The sequence below is a fragment of the Leguminivora glycinivorella genome, unplaced genomic scaffold, assembly GCF_023078275.1.
Source record: "Leguminivora glycinivorella isolate SPB_JAAS2020 unplaced genomic scaffold, LegGlyc_1.1 Scaffold5, whole genome shotgun sequence".
NCBI classification, from domain to species: domain Eukaryota; kingdom Metazoa; phylum Arthropoda; class Insecta; order Lepidoptera; family Tortricidae; genus Leguminivora; species Leguminivora glycinivorella.
Genome location: NW_025952830.1, coordinates 1 through 18,782, shown reverse-complemented (window position 1 = coordinate 18,782; position 18,782 = coordinate 1). Strand labels below are relative to the sequence as shown.

At 39.4% G+C, this 18,782-nt stretch overlaps 1 protein-coding gene across 1 annotated transcript; it reads right to left on the bottom strand.

Moving 5' to 3' along the window:
* Positions 1-856: 856 nt before the first annotated feature.
* LOC125242049 lies at positions 857-10,468 on the bottom strand. Its single transcript, XM_048150752.1, has 7 exons — positions 10,238-10,468; positions 8,804-8,959; positions 6,895-7,104; positions 4,670-4,808; positions 3,391-3,551; positions 1,763-1,889; positions 857-1,053 (listed from the first exon to the last, which is right to left on the bottom strand). Exons 1-7 carry the CDS (start codon positions 10,464-10,466, stop codon positions 879-881), a joined length of 1,197 nt encoding a protein of 398 aa, XP_048006709.1. The 5' UTR covers positions 10,467-10,468; the 3' UTR covers positions 857-878.
* Between the last annotated feature and the right edge of the window lie 8,314 nt (positions 10,469-18,782).

The window sequence follows — 18,782 nt, the reverse complement described above, 5'->3', positions numbered from 1 at the left end:
AATGCGAATGGTGTACTAACAATGAAGCTAATATTTATTTTGTATGAAGAAAGGAAAATTTCAAGAGTTCTTAATTTTTAAAGTCACTGAACAAATGTGTCGCTTAACTTCAAAACTGGGTAAATCCATTCTGCTATAAGGTTGATTATTTTTCAGATCATATTATATTTTTATACATTCAACCTTAAAGCAGAATGGATTTACCCAGGTTTGAAGTTAAGCGACACAAAATGTTGGTCAGTTTTTTTGCTTTTGTTACAGGGTCCACCCGGTATAGCCGTTTTTTTTTTTACTCAAGCTATACTAACTCATTGGTTCTAGCATGGCTACTGGCCTGCTAGAAAAATAAATATAAATGTCAAACTTCACAATAAAATCAGTATGTCATCTTTTTAACAGCCAAATGAGCTAACTACTTATTAAAGAATTGAAAAACAGCTCGAACCAGAAACCAGAAATAGTTCAGCTGCACAAGAACGAACGATGCAGATGCCTCTGCCAGCAAGTTCGATTCGCAAAACCCGGTAAGCCAACGTAGAGTCTTTGATTTAGTACCTATAGGAGCCTCTTCATACTTATCTATACCATATTAATATTATAAATCGTCTGTTTGTCCGTCTTTCACGGCAAAACGGAGCGACAAATAGACGTGATGTTTTAATTGGAGATACCTAGTTGAAAAGATGGAGAGTGACGTGGCACTTTCCTAAAATGAGAGAAGGGGGAGTTTGTATGGACCTAGTATTTCACCTCATTCCCTACTGTGCACAGTCATTACTATTAGAGTAGCATTTTTTTCTGTTCGCAATTATGTACAATGTTTCTTGTACATAAACGGGTAAAAAAACACAAGAAGTCAAATAAAAAAGTATATATTCCTACAGCTCATCCTTCACCTTATCCACCTCACTAAAATGCACAGCATGTCTGACTCCATGAGCTAACACAACTATACTTAAAGCCATTGGATGCCAGCTGCACGGATCTGACAGAACCTTCCGAGATAGTTTCAGGGTGCTTTCCGCTTTATCTGGCTCCTTTTCTAGGAGATACCTGAAAGAAGAACAATTTCAGTAGGTAAGACAGACCTTTCATTTCGTTTACCTACACTTAAGAACTCCTGCCCCTATAGCACAACTTGCCTTGTCCATACTTGGTCACGCTTGATGTATGGAAGTGTGCAAAAGAGAAGCTTTCACGTATATGAACAGCCCATGAGTGCAAAAACGGCAAACTACAAACGTCTACCAGAAAATGGCCTTTAATTATTTATCCTCGTAGTGTATTAGGTTTAAGAAGCCCTTTCTGAATGATTTAACCTTTAAGAGTTTTGAATAATTCACGGTTTTTCGCGAGCCGTCTACGCATATTTGACATCCGGGTCGCCTTCGTCAGTTTTCCGTGATCATGATGCATGCAACTGCGTCGAAATATCGGGAGCTCGACAAAAAACAAAAAGGTAATCACGGTCTATATCCCGGACAATATAAGTCTGATTGAACCTTTTTTCAAGTGCAACATAAGGGTTCTCCTCCTCTGTTAGAGAGACAGATACAAGTAGGTCTTCCTTACGTAGTGAACAATAACAATTCATATGGATTCTAGACATTTCATACGATGTCGGTCGAACGTTTATTGTGCAATTTCGCGATACGACTTGGTGTCAATCAAAGGGATTTTGACACTAATGAATCGGCACTATTCGTAGGCTTGTTTATCATGTGTTTATCATGTCTTTATAATAAGCAATATGTCTATGTACCTAGTACGATTAGCTTCGTAGTTGAAGTTCTCAGCGATACAGCCTCGCTCGTCGATCCACGAGACGACTTTCCGGAACCAATGGCGTCGGAAGAACTCTTGGTAACCCAGCATGCCACATAGAGAGACTGAAACAAATGTTTCAAGAATTATTAGAATCAGGATTTAAGTGCGATAAAGATATATCGGCTAATAAGTGAGAATAGGGTACGAAAGCGCTGGTAGCCTGGCGCCAAGTACATGCGACATTCGTTCCGGATGTCGCGGGTTCGAACCCCGGCTCGCACCAATGAGTTTTTCGGAATTTATGTGCGAAATGTCATTTGATATTAGCCAGTCGCTTTTCGGTGAAGGAAAACATCGTGAGGAAACCGGACTAATTCCAATAAGGTCTAGTTTACCCTTCGGGTTGGAAGGTCAGATGGCACTCGCTTTCGTAAAAACTAGTGCCTACGCCAAATCTTGGGATTAGTTGTCAAAGCGGACTCCAGGCTCCTAAGAGCCGTGGCAAAATGCCGGGATAACGCAAGGAGGATGATGAAGTGCGAATAGGGTACGTAGCCAAGGGCAAACGTTTACGATTATAAATCGTATGTGTTTTGTCTATTGCTCTTCAGCATTGGCGCGACAGAACCAGACGCGTTTCGATCGGCGTCTATATAGTTGACACACACAACGTGTCACTGTAATATCACAATTGCGTTTTTTTTCAGCCCCTTAGTCGCCAAAAGAGTAGGTACCTACTTGAGCAGTATCATGTGCTCTGCCTACCCCGTTTGGGAAACTGGACGTGAGTTTACGTACCTACGTATGTATGTATTATCAATATTATCATTGATGTCAAGAACATTTTTTTTTTGTTTTAGTTACTTAGAAAGACTTAACTTCTTGGACGGATCATTATGGAAATGCAAAGGGAATAAAATAAATGGTGACCGTGAATTTATTTTCATTGTAACTGAGTAAGTATTATAATAAGCCTGAAGAAAGTAATACTATTTAATATGAAAACAAGAATTAATTAGGTCTTATCCGCAAGATAAAGCGACCATGGCCTTCAGAGCCTAAGGCAGGAAATAAATGCAGCGCAAATTGAAATGTTTAATAAGTACCAACTTACTTCAGTATTAAGACTTGTATTATTTACTAGTATTATTTACTTTCTAGATGGTTATAGAGAAATAATAGTAGCTTTACCACGTACAGCCGTTGAGATTAAACAATATCCCCAACTCTACCAGCCAGTAATGCCTACGACGTGGCCTACGCTGGAGCTCGCACAGAAGGTGCCTGTTCACTCTTGATTTGAAGGTTGCTGGGTAATATTAGCTGGGAAATATATACGCCGACAAGGATATCCACTGATTGGCCGTATGGCCGTGCCCATAAGAACTGGTGGAAACCGGCCGTGCGTCTAAAAGTCCGATGGTAGATGGACATTGGTATACATAAGCTCGTGCTTCTGTGATGTCCTTCGACACCCCTGCTGGGGCGTGAGTGGCCCCTTCCGCGCTGGGCGCAGTGGGGGCTATGTCGGGGCGCGCTCCATCCATGTGGGGTGGTCTGACGCCGTCTTTTTGGGGACTACTTGGATAAGCTCGTGTGGCTCTTGAAAATAAGACAACGTACTGTGTTCCATCCAGATATCTCTATTGAAGTACCCGCGGCGCGCGAGGTACACCGCCTCTCGGTACATCCCAGCACATAGGGCTTCCATCAGCTGTTCATCATCCTCTGGGCTGCTGAGGTAGCAGCGGCGGACGTGGCGAGCCATCATTATGTTTAGCATTCTGTTGAAATAAGGGAATCTTTAATTTTCGGCGTAACAAAATCTCACAGACTTCGCTGGTTCGACCACCTACTAAGAATGGGAGAGCATCGGGCTGCTAAGAGGACGTATCTGGGAAGACCAACTGGTGACCGCCCGGCGGGTCGGCCCAGATACCGCTGGGAAGACAGTGTGATGGCGGATCTGTGTCAGCTACAAGCCGGATTGGCAGGAATCTGCGCAGGATGGTGACAAGTGGCCTGATGTCGTTTTAGAGGCCCAGATTCTTTTTCCTCAGAGCCATATTAGTTAGTAAGTAGTTAGTTAATTTTCGATAATAGAGGTCATCTGTCGAAAGCATCAGGAGAGATGGGCCAAAATAGCGCCCAAATGGGCATTACAAATTACCCGAGGCCGTGGTGTAGTAAGTTAAAAATAAGATGGCAGAAAGACCTGGATTCATTTCGTGGCGGCTGCCGGGAGCATGCACAGAGTAGCGTGAAACAGGGGACGCCTTTGAGCAGTGGTACATAATAAAAGGGATTAAAAATACATGTATTTATTTGCCTGCAAAATAAAAGAGTGGGCAGCGACGTCTTGGGTGGAACTTAAACCCACGACCCAGTGATCGCCCGGTTGATCTAGTGGAGCACTGGGCAACCGATCCAGGAAAAAATAGCACAGTGCTCTTCCATCTGAGGAAATAAAGACACCATCGAACAGCGAATGGAAATATAAAATTACCGTATGGACCATGGTGCCATGAGACCATTACAATTCTGATACGGCTACCGGAGTAACATCAAGTCATATTGGACATTCACCAGGCACGATGAGTTGTTCTATAATGAATTGATATTGTGGAAGCGCACTGTGCTACTATTCCAGTCGTCATGGGTTCAAATCTCGTCATCGTTTGCAAACGCCTCTGGTTAAAAAGAATCTTGCCAGTTTCTCACCAGCTTGGAGACTTTTTGAGCAGCTAGGAGACTGTTTAAGACCTGACCCTTTAGCACAACTTACTTGCAGCCATACTTGAAGTCGCGCTTGATGTATGGATACGCGCGCGACAAGGCAAGTTTTGCTAAAGGGTCTGGTGTAGTTAGCAATACTTAATTAGAATTACAGTAGCAGACTCACCTGTGACTAAGACTGTAGGAGAACGATGGAGCACGATAATACAGGATCTTGGGGCAAAACTGGTCGTACACGCACGGTTTTAAGGTTTTAGTGTCTTCCAGCGGCAAAGGGTTGTAGATTATTTCACCCAAGCAGTAATCTAAAACATTTATATTACAAGTTTTTGTCATTGAATGTAGATACTTTTATTAATCCCCGACGCAAAGACTTGTTTGTCTGTCTGTCTGTCTCCGTGTGTATGTCTGTCTGTGGCATCGTAGCTCCCGAACGGATGAACCGATTTAGATTTAGTCTCATGTAGTCGGGAGTGTTCTTAGCCATGTTTCATGAAAATTGGCCCACCATGTTGGACGTTTTTTCAAAATTTCAATTTTGTGGTTAGGTTATTTCTACTTGCAACTAATATGAGTGTTACAAATAGAGTAAGGTAAGGTAGCGAAAGATTGAATGGCTTTTCTTGAGGGATAAGATGGAATATGTTCCGTATAATGAACAGTGATCGGTTTTTTGGATTCGACATGGGGTGAACGACCTCAATCATTATGTTAGTATGGATATGCCCCGGGAATCCGGGCTTAATGTTGTTAGAAAAGGCAAAAAAATATGTACAATGTCCACAATGCCAAATGGTTTTATTGCTCAACCAAAAATATAAAGCAACAACATTATCATTATAAACTTAAACTAAAAATAGTACATAACGTAATAGGCCTTACTAACATGCGATTTCATGACCACTATAAATCTCTCCAATAATTTAAAAATGTCAATGTCAAGATTTTGAAGTATTTTTTCCATCATGAATATCATGATAGATTTAAGGTAATACTTTGTGGAAGTTCTAATATATTTTGCTTAATAGAGTGTAGAGATTTAGGAAAAGAATAGAAGTTTTTGTCTCAACTGGTTGCCATGTAAGAGTAAAAAGTTCCTTAGAGATAATTTTGTCGTATCAATATTAACTTTTCTACTTGATAGGGTGAATCCAAAAAACCGATCACTGATAATGAAGCACCACGGGCGGCTTTCCATCTTACCCCGTAAGAAAATCCCTTCAATCTTTCCCCACCTTACCTTACATAATAGTTTTCCTTCCATCGTTTTCTCTCGGAAACAATCGTATTTGTCATGCTACTGAGTCAACGTACTTTTTGTACTGAAGTCTCAGTACTTACCCAGTCAGTAAGCAGCCAGTCGGATGAAATAGATGACCGTTCTTGCGTTTCCGTTTGCACAGCCCGGTCCCCAAGATAATAAAATGCCGCATGGTAAGATAAAGTATGAAAAATAGCTTACGAGGGGCGTTCAATAAGTAATGATAATGAGTATTAAAACATAAGAATGTAAGTATCCTTATATTTTTATAATTAAAAGTAACTCTTTTGTGATTTATTTACATATTTAATTTTTTCAATTATTATTTTTTTGCCCCCTTTAAAAATTAAAATCTTAACGATAGTCTAAATACCATGTTAGTGAGCACTTCACTTCATTATACTTCAGAGTAGCGATTATATTACAATTTTATTTAAAGGTCAGGTATAAAATATTAATGACCCTTATATTGCCTTCAATATTATTGTAGCTTTAAATACACTAACTTGAGCAGCACCCTCGGCAATTTGAGGGTTCGGCCCTGTCGACTGTCATTTTGAAGGCCAAAAACATTATTATTTGTTTGTTTAAAATGTTCTTATTGTAACTAATCATTTTTTTAATATTAAAATGATTGTATGTTCTTCTTTAATACTAACGTAATTTTGTTTCCAATCTATATTCTCAATTTTCGTGATAATCTGTAAAAATCGTGAACATGACTTAAAACAGCACCTATATTTTTTTTGGATACCATACCGTTTGAAAATGTATATATACGAACTTTTTTTATTGCTGTTACTAACAAAGGATAAACCCAGCTTTAATTTAAAGTATGATTATTTTTGATATTCATGTCAGAAATGAACTCACGACAAGTCAAATATTCATGAAAACATGTTCTTATTTTACTGAAAATTTTCATCCCCCACCTTGTGTCAATTATTTACATATCAAAGAAAAACAAATGAAAGTAGTAAAAATTTGAATTATGCAATTTCACTATAATGAGTACTGCTACATGGACAAGTTAAGAAAAATTAAATCAAGATACAGGAACATATGCATTCTCATTACTTTTTGAACGTCCCTCGTAGTTTTTTTGTTATCAGTGAACAGTCGAAAATTACCTGAATCATCAATATTAATAGTGAATACCGTAGACTCTACAACTTCTTCAGTGTGTTTTAAATAAATCTCTTTCGGAAATTTTAGTTCGTCCATATCCTGTTCATACTCATTGAGGGACACATCACTTAAAATCCATTTTTTGAACAGGTTGCCTTTAAATTCACCGATCGCTTCTACTTGGAGATCATCTTCTTTAAGTAGATGACTAGCTGAAAGAGAGTCGCATAAAAAAACCTCAATATTTGTGTTAGGTGGTGTTAGTAAAACGTCCCACTTTGCCCGCGGCTTCACTCGCGTTAGAAAGAGACAACAAGTAGCCTATGTCACTCTCCATCCCTTCAATTATCTCCACTTAAAAAATCACGTCAATTCGTAAGGCTGCTCGATGCTCGTCTGCGCTGGTTCAGCCATGTGGAGAGTATGGGAGAGGATCGTGCGGCCAAAAGAGCTTACCTGTGGCGATCTACCGAGAAACGGCCGGTCGGAAGGCCCAGGTACCAATGGATCGATGAGACCTGTGTGACTTTGGAGGTGAAACACTAGCTCCATACAAACTCCCCCCTCCCCCATTTAAGGTATGTCACGTCACTCTCCATCCTTTTAACTAGGTATCTCCACTTAAAATATCACGTCAATTAGTCGCTCCGTTTTGCCGTGAAAGACGGACAAACAATCAGACACGCACTTTCCCATTTATAATATTAGTATGGATTGTCAGGAGGGCGCTGTTACTGATGTACAGAGTGACAGTTCAGTTTAGTATGACGAAAATAGTTCATATGAAATACCACAATATGGCGCGTAGTCATATATATTTCTGGGCAGGCTCAAAAATCGTCTTTATGGTAAGCGACAAAGTGGTACGTTTTACTAAACAGACTCGCATTTTTTAAAACTCAATGGCTCTCAGTAAATCACATTTCAGAAAATCCTTATTTTACACTGGGTCAGTTTGAGTTTCTTTTGAATTTGAATCTTTTGTTGCTCGCTGTTTTATAGTAGTTAGACATTTATTTATTTATTTATTTAATCTTTATTGCACGAAAGAAAAACCTTGCAGTACAAAAAGGCGGACTTAATGCTCTAACGCATTCTCTACCTCGAGGCTAAGCAGAGAGACTGTGAGCGGTGCTACAATTACAACAGTAAAATCAAAACAAAGGAAATAAAAGAAAGCTTACCAAATAATTTTTGTTTTTGTTTGATTAGACTTATATTGACCGGGATATAGACCGTGATTACCTTTTGGGAGCCGTAATATCGGGAGCTCGACAAAAATCAAAAAAGTAATCACGGTCTATATCCCGGTCAATATAAGTCTAATGAAAATAACCGTGAGTCATTCAAAACTCTGATTGTAATTTGATTCGCGTCTAGTGATTGCAATTTCTCGGGAATGGGTCATATTTGATTTCCCGGGAGTGGGTCAAGACCTGCGGGCATATTGACGCGTGATTGTCGCTAGATGTCACTTAACTACGCCTAGGTATACAAATAACCTGCATTTACTGATGTATGGAGTTACAACTCTTCCGTTACTTATTCCTTTAAGTTATAATGATTATTATAAAAACTTATTAGTGGTGTTAGTAGCTACCTACAAATATGATTATTTTATGTTTATAATTGCTTAAAACCTTATTTAATAAATTTCCCGAAATTTCGAGATTTCCCAGGAATTTGATCTCGGAACTGGAGAAAAGCCAATTCCCGGGAATTCTCGGGAAATATCTGTTTCCGGAATTCCCGGGAGCAATCACTATTCGCGTCGCAGAAATGCCATTCTTCTACGGGGCCAGGGGGTGATTATGTAGTATGTATGTATGTATGTATGTATATTACCGAGCACAACTATCTTTACTTTTGCTAGAATTTCGTGGATAAGTAGTTAGTAGTTTGATTACTTACCCCTTTTCAGAATATGCCCCCAGTCCAAAGGGTTAACGATACTGGCAAAAAAGTGTGATAAAATATTATCCGCTTGTAATATGACCTTCTTAATCAATTTATGTTGGTGCTCTTCTATTTTGTTCTTGTTTTCTAGTACAGTTCTCTTGAGAATAGCTGAAAAATTCGTCGTGATTATTTGGTTTAAACTTTTCAAGTTTGTAGGTATTGTAACTTCCAATTAGAGAGAAAACTTTCAGTTCATGAACAGTCAAGTTTTCTCTCATATGAACGATACCTGCGAGTACGTACCAGCTTGTACGCTGTAAGTAATGATCGAGTTCGTTTTTAAAAATCCAGTCTTACAACTTGTAAGATAAGAAGATGCCCTAATTGAATCTTAAACTTAATAAATCTGCTATTAGATGACGGAAAATGTAGCATTATGCCGACTAAGGGCCAGTTGCATCAACTACATTTGACAGACACATCATCGTCACGCACCAGACGTCTATGGAACTTCCCAAACAATAAAATTTAACGAACGCTTTAACGGAGACAGACGGTTGGTGCAACCGGCCTTAAAACTATCAATTTTACATTATTTCGACGTTTTCGTTGAATGGCCTCATTTAGTTATATTTCTGTGAGCCTAGTAAAAAAGGGTATAACTCAAATTGACTCGATGGAAAAGGTCACAAGTCCAAGGTGGGACTTGTGCCCTTTTCACCGAGTCAATTTGAGTTATAGGTACCCTTTTTCACTAGGCCCACAGATTTATCACAGAATATGAATCGGAAACAAGTGAATGATAGATGACAGGTGATAGAGAGGTATGGAATAGAACAACTTGCTGTGTCGACCCCAAAAGACTGGGATAAGGGCACGCGAATGATAAATCATGAGAAATTAGCTTCTCATGTACCTAGACAAGGGTAAAATACTGGAATGAAGTTTAACTATTCTAATCGATGTCCACAAGCGTCATATTGAATTACTATACAAATATATATACCTGGGTACCTAGCCAACGTCACATTGGAGCGTGTCATAGCTAGCTCTCTTTTATCACTTTCCTATTACATATATAGTGATTTGACGAGACTGTTTCCATCGCCACGTATCGTCCCCAAACCTATCGACGCGAAATCGGCTTTCGCCGACCAAAAATCGCTCGTTAATATGAACATGCTTTACGAATGCGTTCAGCGACGACGACATAATATATGTAGCCTATGTCACTCTCCGTCCCTTCAACTATCTCCACATAAAAAATCAGGACAATCCGTCGCTCCGTTTTGCCGTGAAGGACGGACAAACAAACAGACACACATACTTTTACACATACTTTTTTTTTTTTTTTTTTATACCATTTATAATATTAGTATGGAAGTATGGATTATGCACTCGAAGATTTTTTTTTCTCTTGCTTTAATAGGTTGAAAGAACACATACCTTTCATATAAAACATTCCCAAAGCCCTGTTAATACATGTTTTGTTCGCATACAGCACGAAATAATCAAGAATTTTCCCTAAATTCTGCAAATAATTCGTCGCGTCCGCACTCGCCGGCACCACATCTTCCGGCTCCAAATATTTCTTTGGAAAACTTTCACCTTGATAGTTCTTACATATAATTATTTGAAACATTAACAAGAATATAATTGAATAGTTTGTAATCATGGCTACTATCACTGTACTACTGAGTCTTTGGATTGCATAAGGGAGAAATCGATTTGAAATGGACATGTTTTTGTTAAGTGGTTTTGTGTTCAGTGTTAGAGTTTTCTTTAAACGAGTGGTTGTAATAGTTTCAATCATTAAGAAAGACATCGAAATATTACACTGAGAGAAAATACAACCAGTTTTCATGTTCGTTCAACAAGTTTTTTGGTTAAAATAGCGCCTACGTGCTCTTTGGTTCAAACAACAAGCTACTTGTCATTTGAATCGGCAATATATTTGAATCATCAAGTCGATTTTATAAAAACAACCTGAATATTGTTTTAAACATACGTTTGGCTGATTCAAACGGATAAACCGCAACAAGTCGAACTTGTTAAATTCACAATGCAAATTTCTCTCAGTGTACGGTTGGTATATTTTATAATAATATGTTTGGATTGAATATGTTTTTGTGCTTATTATCATATCGGTACGAATAATCTATTATTCTCATAATTCAATTGCGCCCGTGGTTTCATTAGGTGTTACATCTTATTGAGTTATGTTCGTCCTACTTCGCTGATTATTATGTTGTTACGCCGTGGCTTGCGTGGGCGACGGTCGCGCGATGGTCGCGCGACGGCGATGCGACGCATACGAAATCAAACCTGATCGATATGGAAGTATGAGACGCGACGGCGACGGTCGCGCGACCGTCGCCCACGCAAGACACGGCGTTAGTAATGTTGTAGTACCTATATTTTTTAAATATGATTGTATCGAACCGCTTACCACCAAATTATAGGCTTTAATGCCATTTCGGTAACTGGAATCAGCTTCCAATAAAAAATGTGCGAATTTTTATCGCCCCAAAGGAAATTTTAATTACCTTGACAGGCATCACTTACATTTTGTAGGCACTTATTGAAACTTACAATGAAATGATGACTAGGCTTCTCAGGGAGATGGGGAAATGGTTAATGGAGACACCAGGCGGTCTAGCACAACTTGCGCTCGCGCGAGTCCACACTTGAAGTCGCGCTTCATGTATGGACTCGCGCGAGTTGCGCGCGACAACGCAAGTTGTGCTAAACCGCTCTCGAGCCTGAGGCTTCATCGTGCAAAGGGTCTGTCTTCAGAACAAGCGGTTCCAGAGGGCATTTTCATTTTTAACAACCCGACGCAAAAACGACGGGGTGTTATAAGTTTGACTGTCTGTGTGTGTGTCTGTCTGTGGCATCGTAGCTCCCGAACGGACTAACCGATTTAGATTATTTTTTTGTCTGAATGCTGAGTTAGTCGGGAGTGTTCTTAGCCATGTTTCATGAAAATCGGTCTACTGTGTCACGGTCGGGGATTTTTTCAAAATTTTTTTGAGTGGTTAGGTTATCATTTTTAATCCCCGACGCAAAAACGATGGGGTATTATAAGTTTGACGAGTAAACCGATTTTCATGAAACATGGCTAAGAACACTCGACTAACTCAGCTTTCAGACAAAAAAAAAAAAAAAAAAAAAAAAAAAAAAAAATCTAAATCGGTTCATCCGTTCGGGAGCTACGATGCCACAGACATACACAAACACAGACAGACAGACAGACAAACAAACAGACAGACAGACAGGCACGTCAAACTTATAACACCCCGTCATTTTTGCGTCGGGGGTTAAAAAATAAAATATGATCTGAAAGATAATCAACCTTATAGCAGAATGGATTTACCCAGTTTTGAAGTTAAGCGACACAATTTTAGTAGGCGTATCCATTTGACATTTACCTTTTACATTTTCGATTGCATGGAAGTATCGAATTTAATTACTTATTTCCATTTATACTTTATGTAAACAATAGATCTTATTTTACTAAACAAGAAGAGTGAAATGTTTGAAACAAAAACATTATCTTAGGCACCTAATTTAAATTCATCAAGTCTTACTAAGATAACAAAACTTTTAAAGGAACTGGGTACCTAGCCATTGTCAGAATCGCTTAGACTTCGTTAGCATGTTCCAGCTACTTTTCCCTATCACTCTTTTGCAGTGGCGCGAACACAAATATCGCCGTGGCTTGCGTGGGCGACGGCGATGCGACGCATACGAAATCAAACCTTATCGATATGGAAGTATGAGACGCGACGGCGACGGTCGCGCGACCGTCGCCCACGCAAGACACGGCGTATAAAGGAAGGAGATTTTCCGAATGGCATTTCTGTGATACCTGCCAGCAGTTTGTCCGCCGCTGTCCAGTATTGTATCCTCTGAGCATAGATATACACCGTGTTTTTTTTGTTTTCCGTTAAATTCGACATGTCTTTAGGTTCATTATTAGGAACCACCCTGTATATCACTTTTGGTTAAATTCGCAAAAAAATGTTTTTCATCGTATTCATACATAATAAATGAATTAATTAGTGTGAGAGACCCTTAAGAATAATATTCAAGTTAATGTCAAGTGATTGACGGCACATGTCAAAACAAATAACATTGGGAAGTGGTAAAGGCTGTTGCACACTTGTTCAGTAATTATTTTAATTTTTTTAATAACTCGATAACCGTTAGAGATAAGAAGCTAGTTCTTAGAGAAATTAATTGCATTTGATCTAACGAACCATCCCTTAAAGTTAACGGAATTCAATAAAAACAGGGTGTATAGACAACTTTGATTGAGTTGATTGGCCAAAAAGTGTGTCCACATGAGATGGTAAAGTTGGGGCTGGTGTCCCTCTCACACTTATTGCCACTGTCAAAATCATTTGAATGACGTCATCACTGTCATAATTTGGGGAGTTACTACCAAATCTACTAATACCCAATTGAAGGTTTTTTTTATTTCGCAAATCTTTGGTTTTATGGCTTCATAATAATGACTTAATTGGTAATTCGTTACAAGGTATTAATACCCTTACCTCGATATAATATAAAAAAAATTTAAGAAGTTTTTAAACTTAGTTATCATACAGGTAAAAATACTACTACTATAGTAATCTCTTTAACACTGGTCACACGTGCGAGAGGGACACCAGCCCCAACTTTTACCCTCTCACGTGGACACGTTTTTGCTAGTCTGGCACGAACGTCTTTCTGGCCCGGTGATAAGGTTCAATTTAGTATGGCAAAAAAGTGTGAGCTCAGTCCCTATTAAAGGTCCATGGCTCTAAGAGTGCGACAGAGCCAAACAGCGTTTCGAATCGTCAACGTATCGTCAACGGTAATTTGGCTAGACCGGCTCCCACTCCCAGAGTCATCTTTCCAAAGATGAATTGAAATATGCAAAGAAACTATGAGTGTTACTCGCACAAGGTTTATTTTACAACGAAGCGATTTGAAAAATTTACATTCCAAAAACCTGTCTGCTTTGACAGTTGTTGATTTTGTTCAGGGTTAAGAAAGTTACTTTACTTAGGTAAAGTTTTTGTATGCTTTTGCTTGGAAATTCCGGTTTGAGTTTCCGTAGGACGTGCATTTTTTAAAGAAAAAAAATTAAAGTCATAACTAGATTTATATGGCTCGATTATTATTTTTCATTTCAAACCCCGGCTCGCAATGAGTTTTTCGGAATTTATGTGCGAAATGTCATTTGATATTTGCCAGTCGCTTTTCGGTGAAGGAAAACATCGTGAGGAAACCGGATTCCAATAAGGTCTAGTTTACCCTTCGGGTTGGAAGGTCAGATGGCAGTCGCTTTCGTAAAAACTAGTGCCTACGCCAAATCTTGGGATTAGTTGTCAAAGCGGACCCCAGGTTCCCATGAGCCGTGGCAAATGCTGGGATATCGCAAGGAGGATGATGATGGCTCAATTAGTAGTTTTGTACAAATAGCGAATATTTAGATATTCGTTATAGTGTGTGTCACATTTACATATACACCTACGAAAACTTTTTGCAAACAAAGCACAGCGAGCAAAATACTTTTATTGCTGAGAGTTAGTAAATATTATACCTACCTATTGTAGACACAATTAAGTAGAATAAAATTGTTTGAAATCAACAAAATATACTCAAAAAAGGGTCTACGTATTTCAATAACGTCTTTGATGTGATGCTTGAGGTGATGGTTGATTTCTCGGAGTGATCTGTAATTCCATATTACGTGCTCAAGTGATATTGTATTTGTGATATTACTTGCATTGCTTACACGTGTCTATAATTTATGTCGCACCAATCACATGCTAGCCCTTCTTCTTCTCGTGCTAGCGCTGCTAATAGCCGATTGAGCTGTTTGAACCCAACGCATGTATACGTGGGAGCTACGATTTATCCGTCGATCGACCGATGAAATATCGCCTACATAACAAATTTATAGCCTTCTGTACTTGACTGATAGATTCCACGTCCCAGCTGCTTACCTTAGGCACTGATCCCATCAAAAGCGAGTAATTTGAGTTTTTGTCTTTTAAGTCCGACTTACGCTTGACTGTAGATTAAGTAGATTTCTAATAGGTTATCGTGTAATATCTATAGATTGAGGGCTATCTCGTGCATTTTTTGGAAAATTTTACGCTTAGTAGTTTCGGAGATAAGGAGGGAGATAATGGTCAGTTCTTGCCTATTTTCTTAAATTACCTACTTGAAAATAACTTGACTAAAAATTATTTCAAACATATTTTGATACTTATAAAAAGCTGTTTTATTTGATATGTAACAAAATATATTTCAAAAAACTTTGATTTCTAATTACACCCCAGAAGTGGCCTCTATATTTTTTTTTTATTTTTTTTTTTATTATAAATGGGCTTACTCTTGACCACAGACTAGCCAAAGGCAAAGACGTGGCCTACGATGGAGTGAGCTCGCCCAGAAGATGCCTGGGTGGCTAGCCGAATGGCACAATCGCTCACGAAACGCTCACGAAACGAAGCGCTAGTAAATATCTATCTCTATCGCGCTTGCGTATTGGCGCGACAGAGCCAGCGGCGTATCGCTTTCGTTTGGCGTCGGAGAAATGCCATTCGGCTACGGGGCCTGTTCACTCTTGATTTTATTAATTTAAATTAGAATAGAATAGAAAAAACTTTATTCAGGACGCTTAAACGACATATCCGTCTTTGAATCACAGGTCAATATGTCGTGTGCCAAGTTTCAAGTTAATCGGTTCAGTAGTTTTGGAGAAAATTGGCTGTGACAGACGGACAGACAGACGCACGAGTGATTCTATAAGGGTTCCGTTTTTCCTTTTTGAGGTACGGAACCTACCTACTACTACCTAAGTGTAAATGTTTTATTGCTTATTTTTATCAATTGATACGATGTTTTTTAGGTGTAATATTGTTAGATGTGATTGTAAAGGAGTATAAATCTACATTGCAAATGTCTTTTTTTTTCTAAAGTGGTTAAAAAAAGAAAATACTTTTCGTGCGTTTTTAGTGGGCTACTGCGCGGTGATATACGGTTTCTAAGAAGAAAATATTAAAAAAAACCCATTTTTTAATGTGAATCATTAGTGTTAATATCAAATTTTAAGAGTTATTTTATTTAGGCTTTTAAATTTCTAAATATTTTGTATTTTTCAATGAATGGCTAAAAATAAACGTTAAAGAATATTTCCTATTTCTCCTTGATTGTAGCGTGACCTTGACTACTTCGAATGGGTATACTAATATGCCTTCTGTGACGCCAGCGCTAAGGCCAGCTAGAGCACATGTTTGAAAACAAATACATATATAAAAAAATAATAAATACTTCTTTATCTAAAATTCCTAAGTTCGAGCGGATTCAGGACTTATAATCCCCAGACGCTTTCGGCATTACTCCGAGATTAAAATAAATAGCCAATTAGCTGTAATCCGCTTCAGAATTTATGAGTGCTACATCTTTTAGCAGCCATGATACTGCCGGCTTACGCCGTGGCTTGCGTGGGCGACGGTCGCGCGATGGTCGCGCGACGGCGATGCGACGCATACGAAATCAAACCTTATCGATATGGAAGTATGAGACGCGACGGCGACGGTCGCGCGACGGTCGCCCACGCAAGACACGGCGTTAGCGAAGTGACAATCGTTGACGCTAGGTGGCGATCGAGACGCAGACTGCCTCTGTCACGCCACTATAGAGCGATAGGGTGAGCTAGCTACGATAAACTTACTAAGCGTAGGACCGGACACACTCAAGAGACGCATGTCCACCGCGGAACGGACGTCAGCGCCACGCCGCCTGAATGTAGTAATTTAAACAACGTCTCCTCAGTACATTTTGTATAGGAAGGACGTAAGACGCGCCCCCAGGCGACGCGGCGCGCGCATCAAGCGACGCGCCCCAAGCGACGTCCCTTGCGCGTCCTTCCTATACAAAATGTACTGGGGAGACGTTTTTTAAATTACATTCAGGCGGCGTGGCGCTGACGTCCGTTCCGCGTAGGCGGACATGCTTCTCTTGAGTGTGGACGGTCCCTTAGATAAGAACCCTGTTCGTTCAAGGTCTGACTTTTGTGTACCTACAAAGTTCACTAGATAAAATTTTACAACAACTATAAGTATGATGAAAAAAGAAGCCTAATATAATATGTCATTCATTCAACCAATGATTTCTTGGATGCTTCGGGCCTTTAATCTTACGCGGAGCTCGGCCTTCGCGCATCTACACACTACTGTTGTTCTGTATTCGAGCACTGACTTCTGGTTAGGTATATATTCTGTATTTTATGTATATATTCTAGTTTATAATTTATTGTATAGTGTACCTAATTTTTTTAATTTATGTAGTCCATTTAATTGTTAGCAATATTTTGGATTACATTTGACCTCTATTGTTCTTCTGTAAGTTTGTCTATCTTGCTTACTGGAACGATCCTCTCATCTACTCCAAGGTTAGTAGGAAGAAATCCCTTATAGGGATAATCTCGCCTTTGTATCCCTATTCCTACAAATTGTGTATAAACTGTTGTACACAATAAAGTGATTACTAGTACTACTACTACCTACTACTACTTGGACGCTTCGGGACTAATAAATCAAAATTGTGATATTGCAGGGACAGGTTGCTAGCCTATCGCTATCGCCTACACCACAATTGATTAAAAATATACAGGGTGATTGTGTAAGTACTAGCTAAACTGTGCACAGTGACTTTTGGGGTCATAATGAAGAACTTTTTATTTGGACCAATGCTGAAATAATGAAAAAAAAAAATTACGTGATGCCGCTCACTTCTGTGGAACAGCCACATTTTTTTGCGATGTCAACATTGGTCCCATAATAAAAGTTGTTCATTATGACCTCAGAAATCACTATGCAACGCTTAGTTAATCACAAAATCATCCTGCAATTAGTCCAGTTTTCACCGTACGTTTAATGCCGAGCAAACTTAACGTAACAAATGGCGCCCAGTTGCAGCTTACAATTTTTCAAAGCTAACACGAACCAGAAAATAAAATCTAGCAACAGAAACACTACAAAGAATTGTTAAACTGTTTAGCGCAATAAAGATGTAAGTGAAATAAATAAGAGCGAGCGGAGAGCAGATAAGTCCTTATTAATGCGCGGCGTGCCAACTGCGGCCACTTGGCCCATAATTCTCCACGTGGTCCGAGTCATGAGATTTAACGCCGTGTCTTGCGTGGGCGACGGTCGCGCGATGGTCGCGCGTCGGCGATGCGACGCATACGAAATCAAACCGAAATATGGAAGTATGAGACGCGACGGCGCGACCGTCGCCCACGCAAGACACGGCGTACGGGTCGGTTGCACCAAGTCGTCTGTCATCGAATTTAGCGTTTAAGCAAACAATTTTGTTCGTGAATTTTCACAGAATTCTCCCTGACTTTGAAGTGTCTGTTAACAGCGGTTGATCCACTGGCCCTTAGACTGTCAGATGAAGACTTGACAATCTGTAATACCTCAATAAGTCCTCGTGGACGTCAGCTGCTGCTTTGTTGGTGGGTTGAGGCCACTGAAAGTAAATGCAGTCGTCGCCTGCCGTTTGACTTGACACTTTGTCAATTTAGATGTTATTATGGACAAAAAAAATTAATTAATTATGGTCGTGTATGGTGGTTATGCAGCCGGGCAACAAAGTGTTGATTTAAACCAGTTTTTAAATGATTATCGCCATTCGCTTTACACTTGTAAATTGCACACTGTTACATTATTTCTCTTCAACGCGTACTATACCTATCTTTTATCTTTTTCCTCCTTTATTACGTTTGAAAAGGAGTACAAAAATGATAACGCTGATAAAATGACCTTTTTTACCTCGGATCTCGGATCGCGACTGCGATACGCACGAAAAAGGTATACAATGGGTACTTGACTGCTAATCAAATGAGCTCCTTTTTAGGGTTCCGTACCAAAAAGGTACAAAATGGCCTTATGGCGCCGCTCTGTCCGTCTGTCTGTCTGTCTGT

Bases quoted from the DNA above. Each gene is read 5' to 3' on its own strand.
- LOC125242049 (XM_048150752.1), bottom strand. From the start codon at position 10,466: ATGATTACAAACTATTCAATTATATTCTTGTTAATGTTTCAAATAATT. The intron at 4,809-6,894 runs GTAATTTTCGAC...TAAATGTTTTAG, and splicing joins TATTAATATTGATGATTCAG to ATTACTGCTTGGGTGAAATA. The intron at 1,890-3,390 runs GTACGTTGTCTT...CATTTGTTTCAG, and splicing joins AGATATCTGGATGGAACACA to TCTCTCTATGTGGCATGCTG.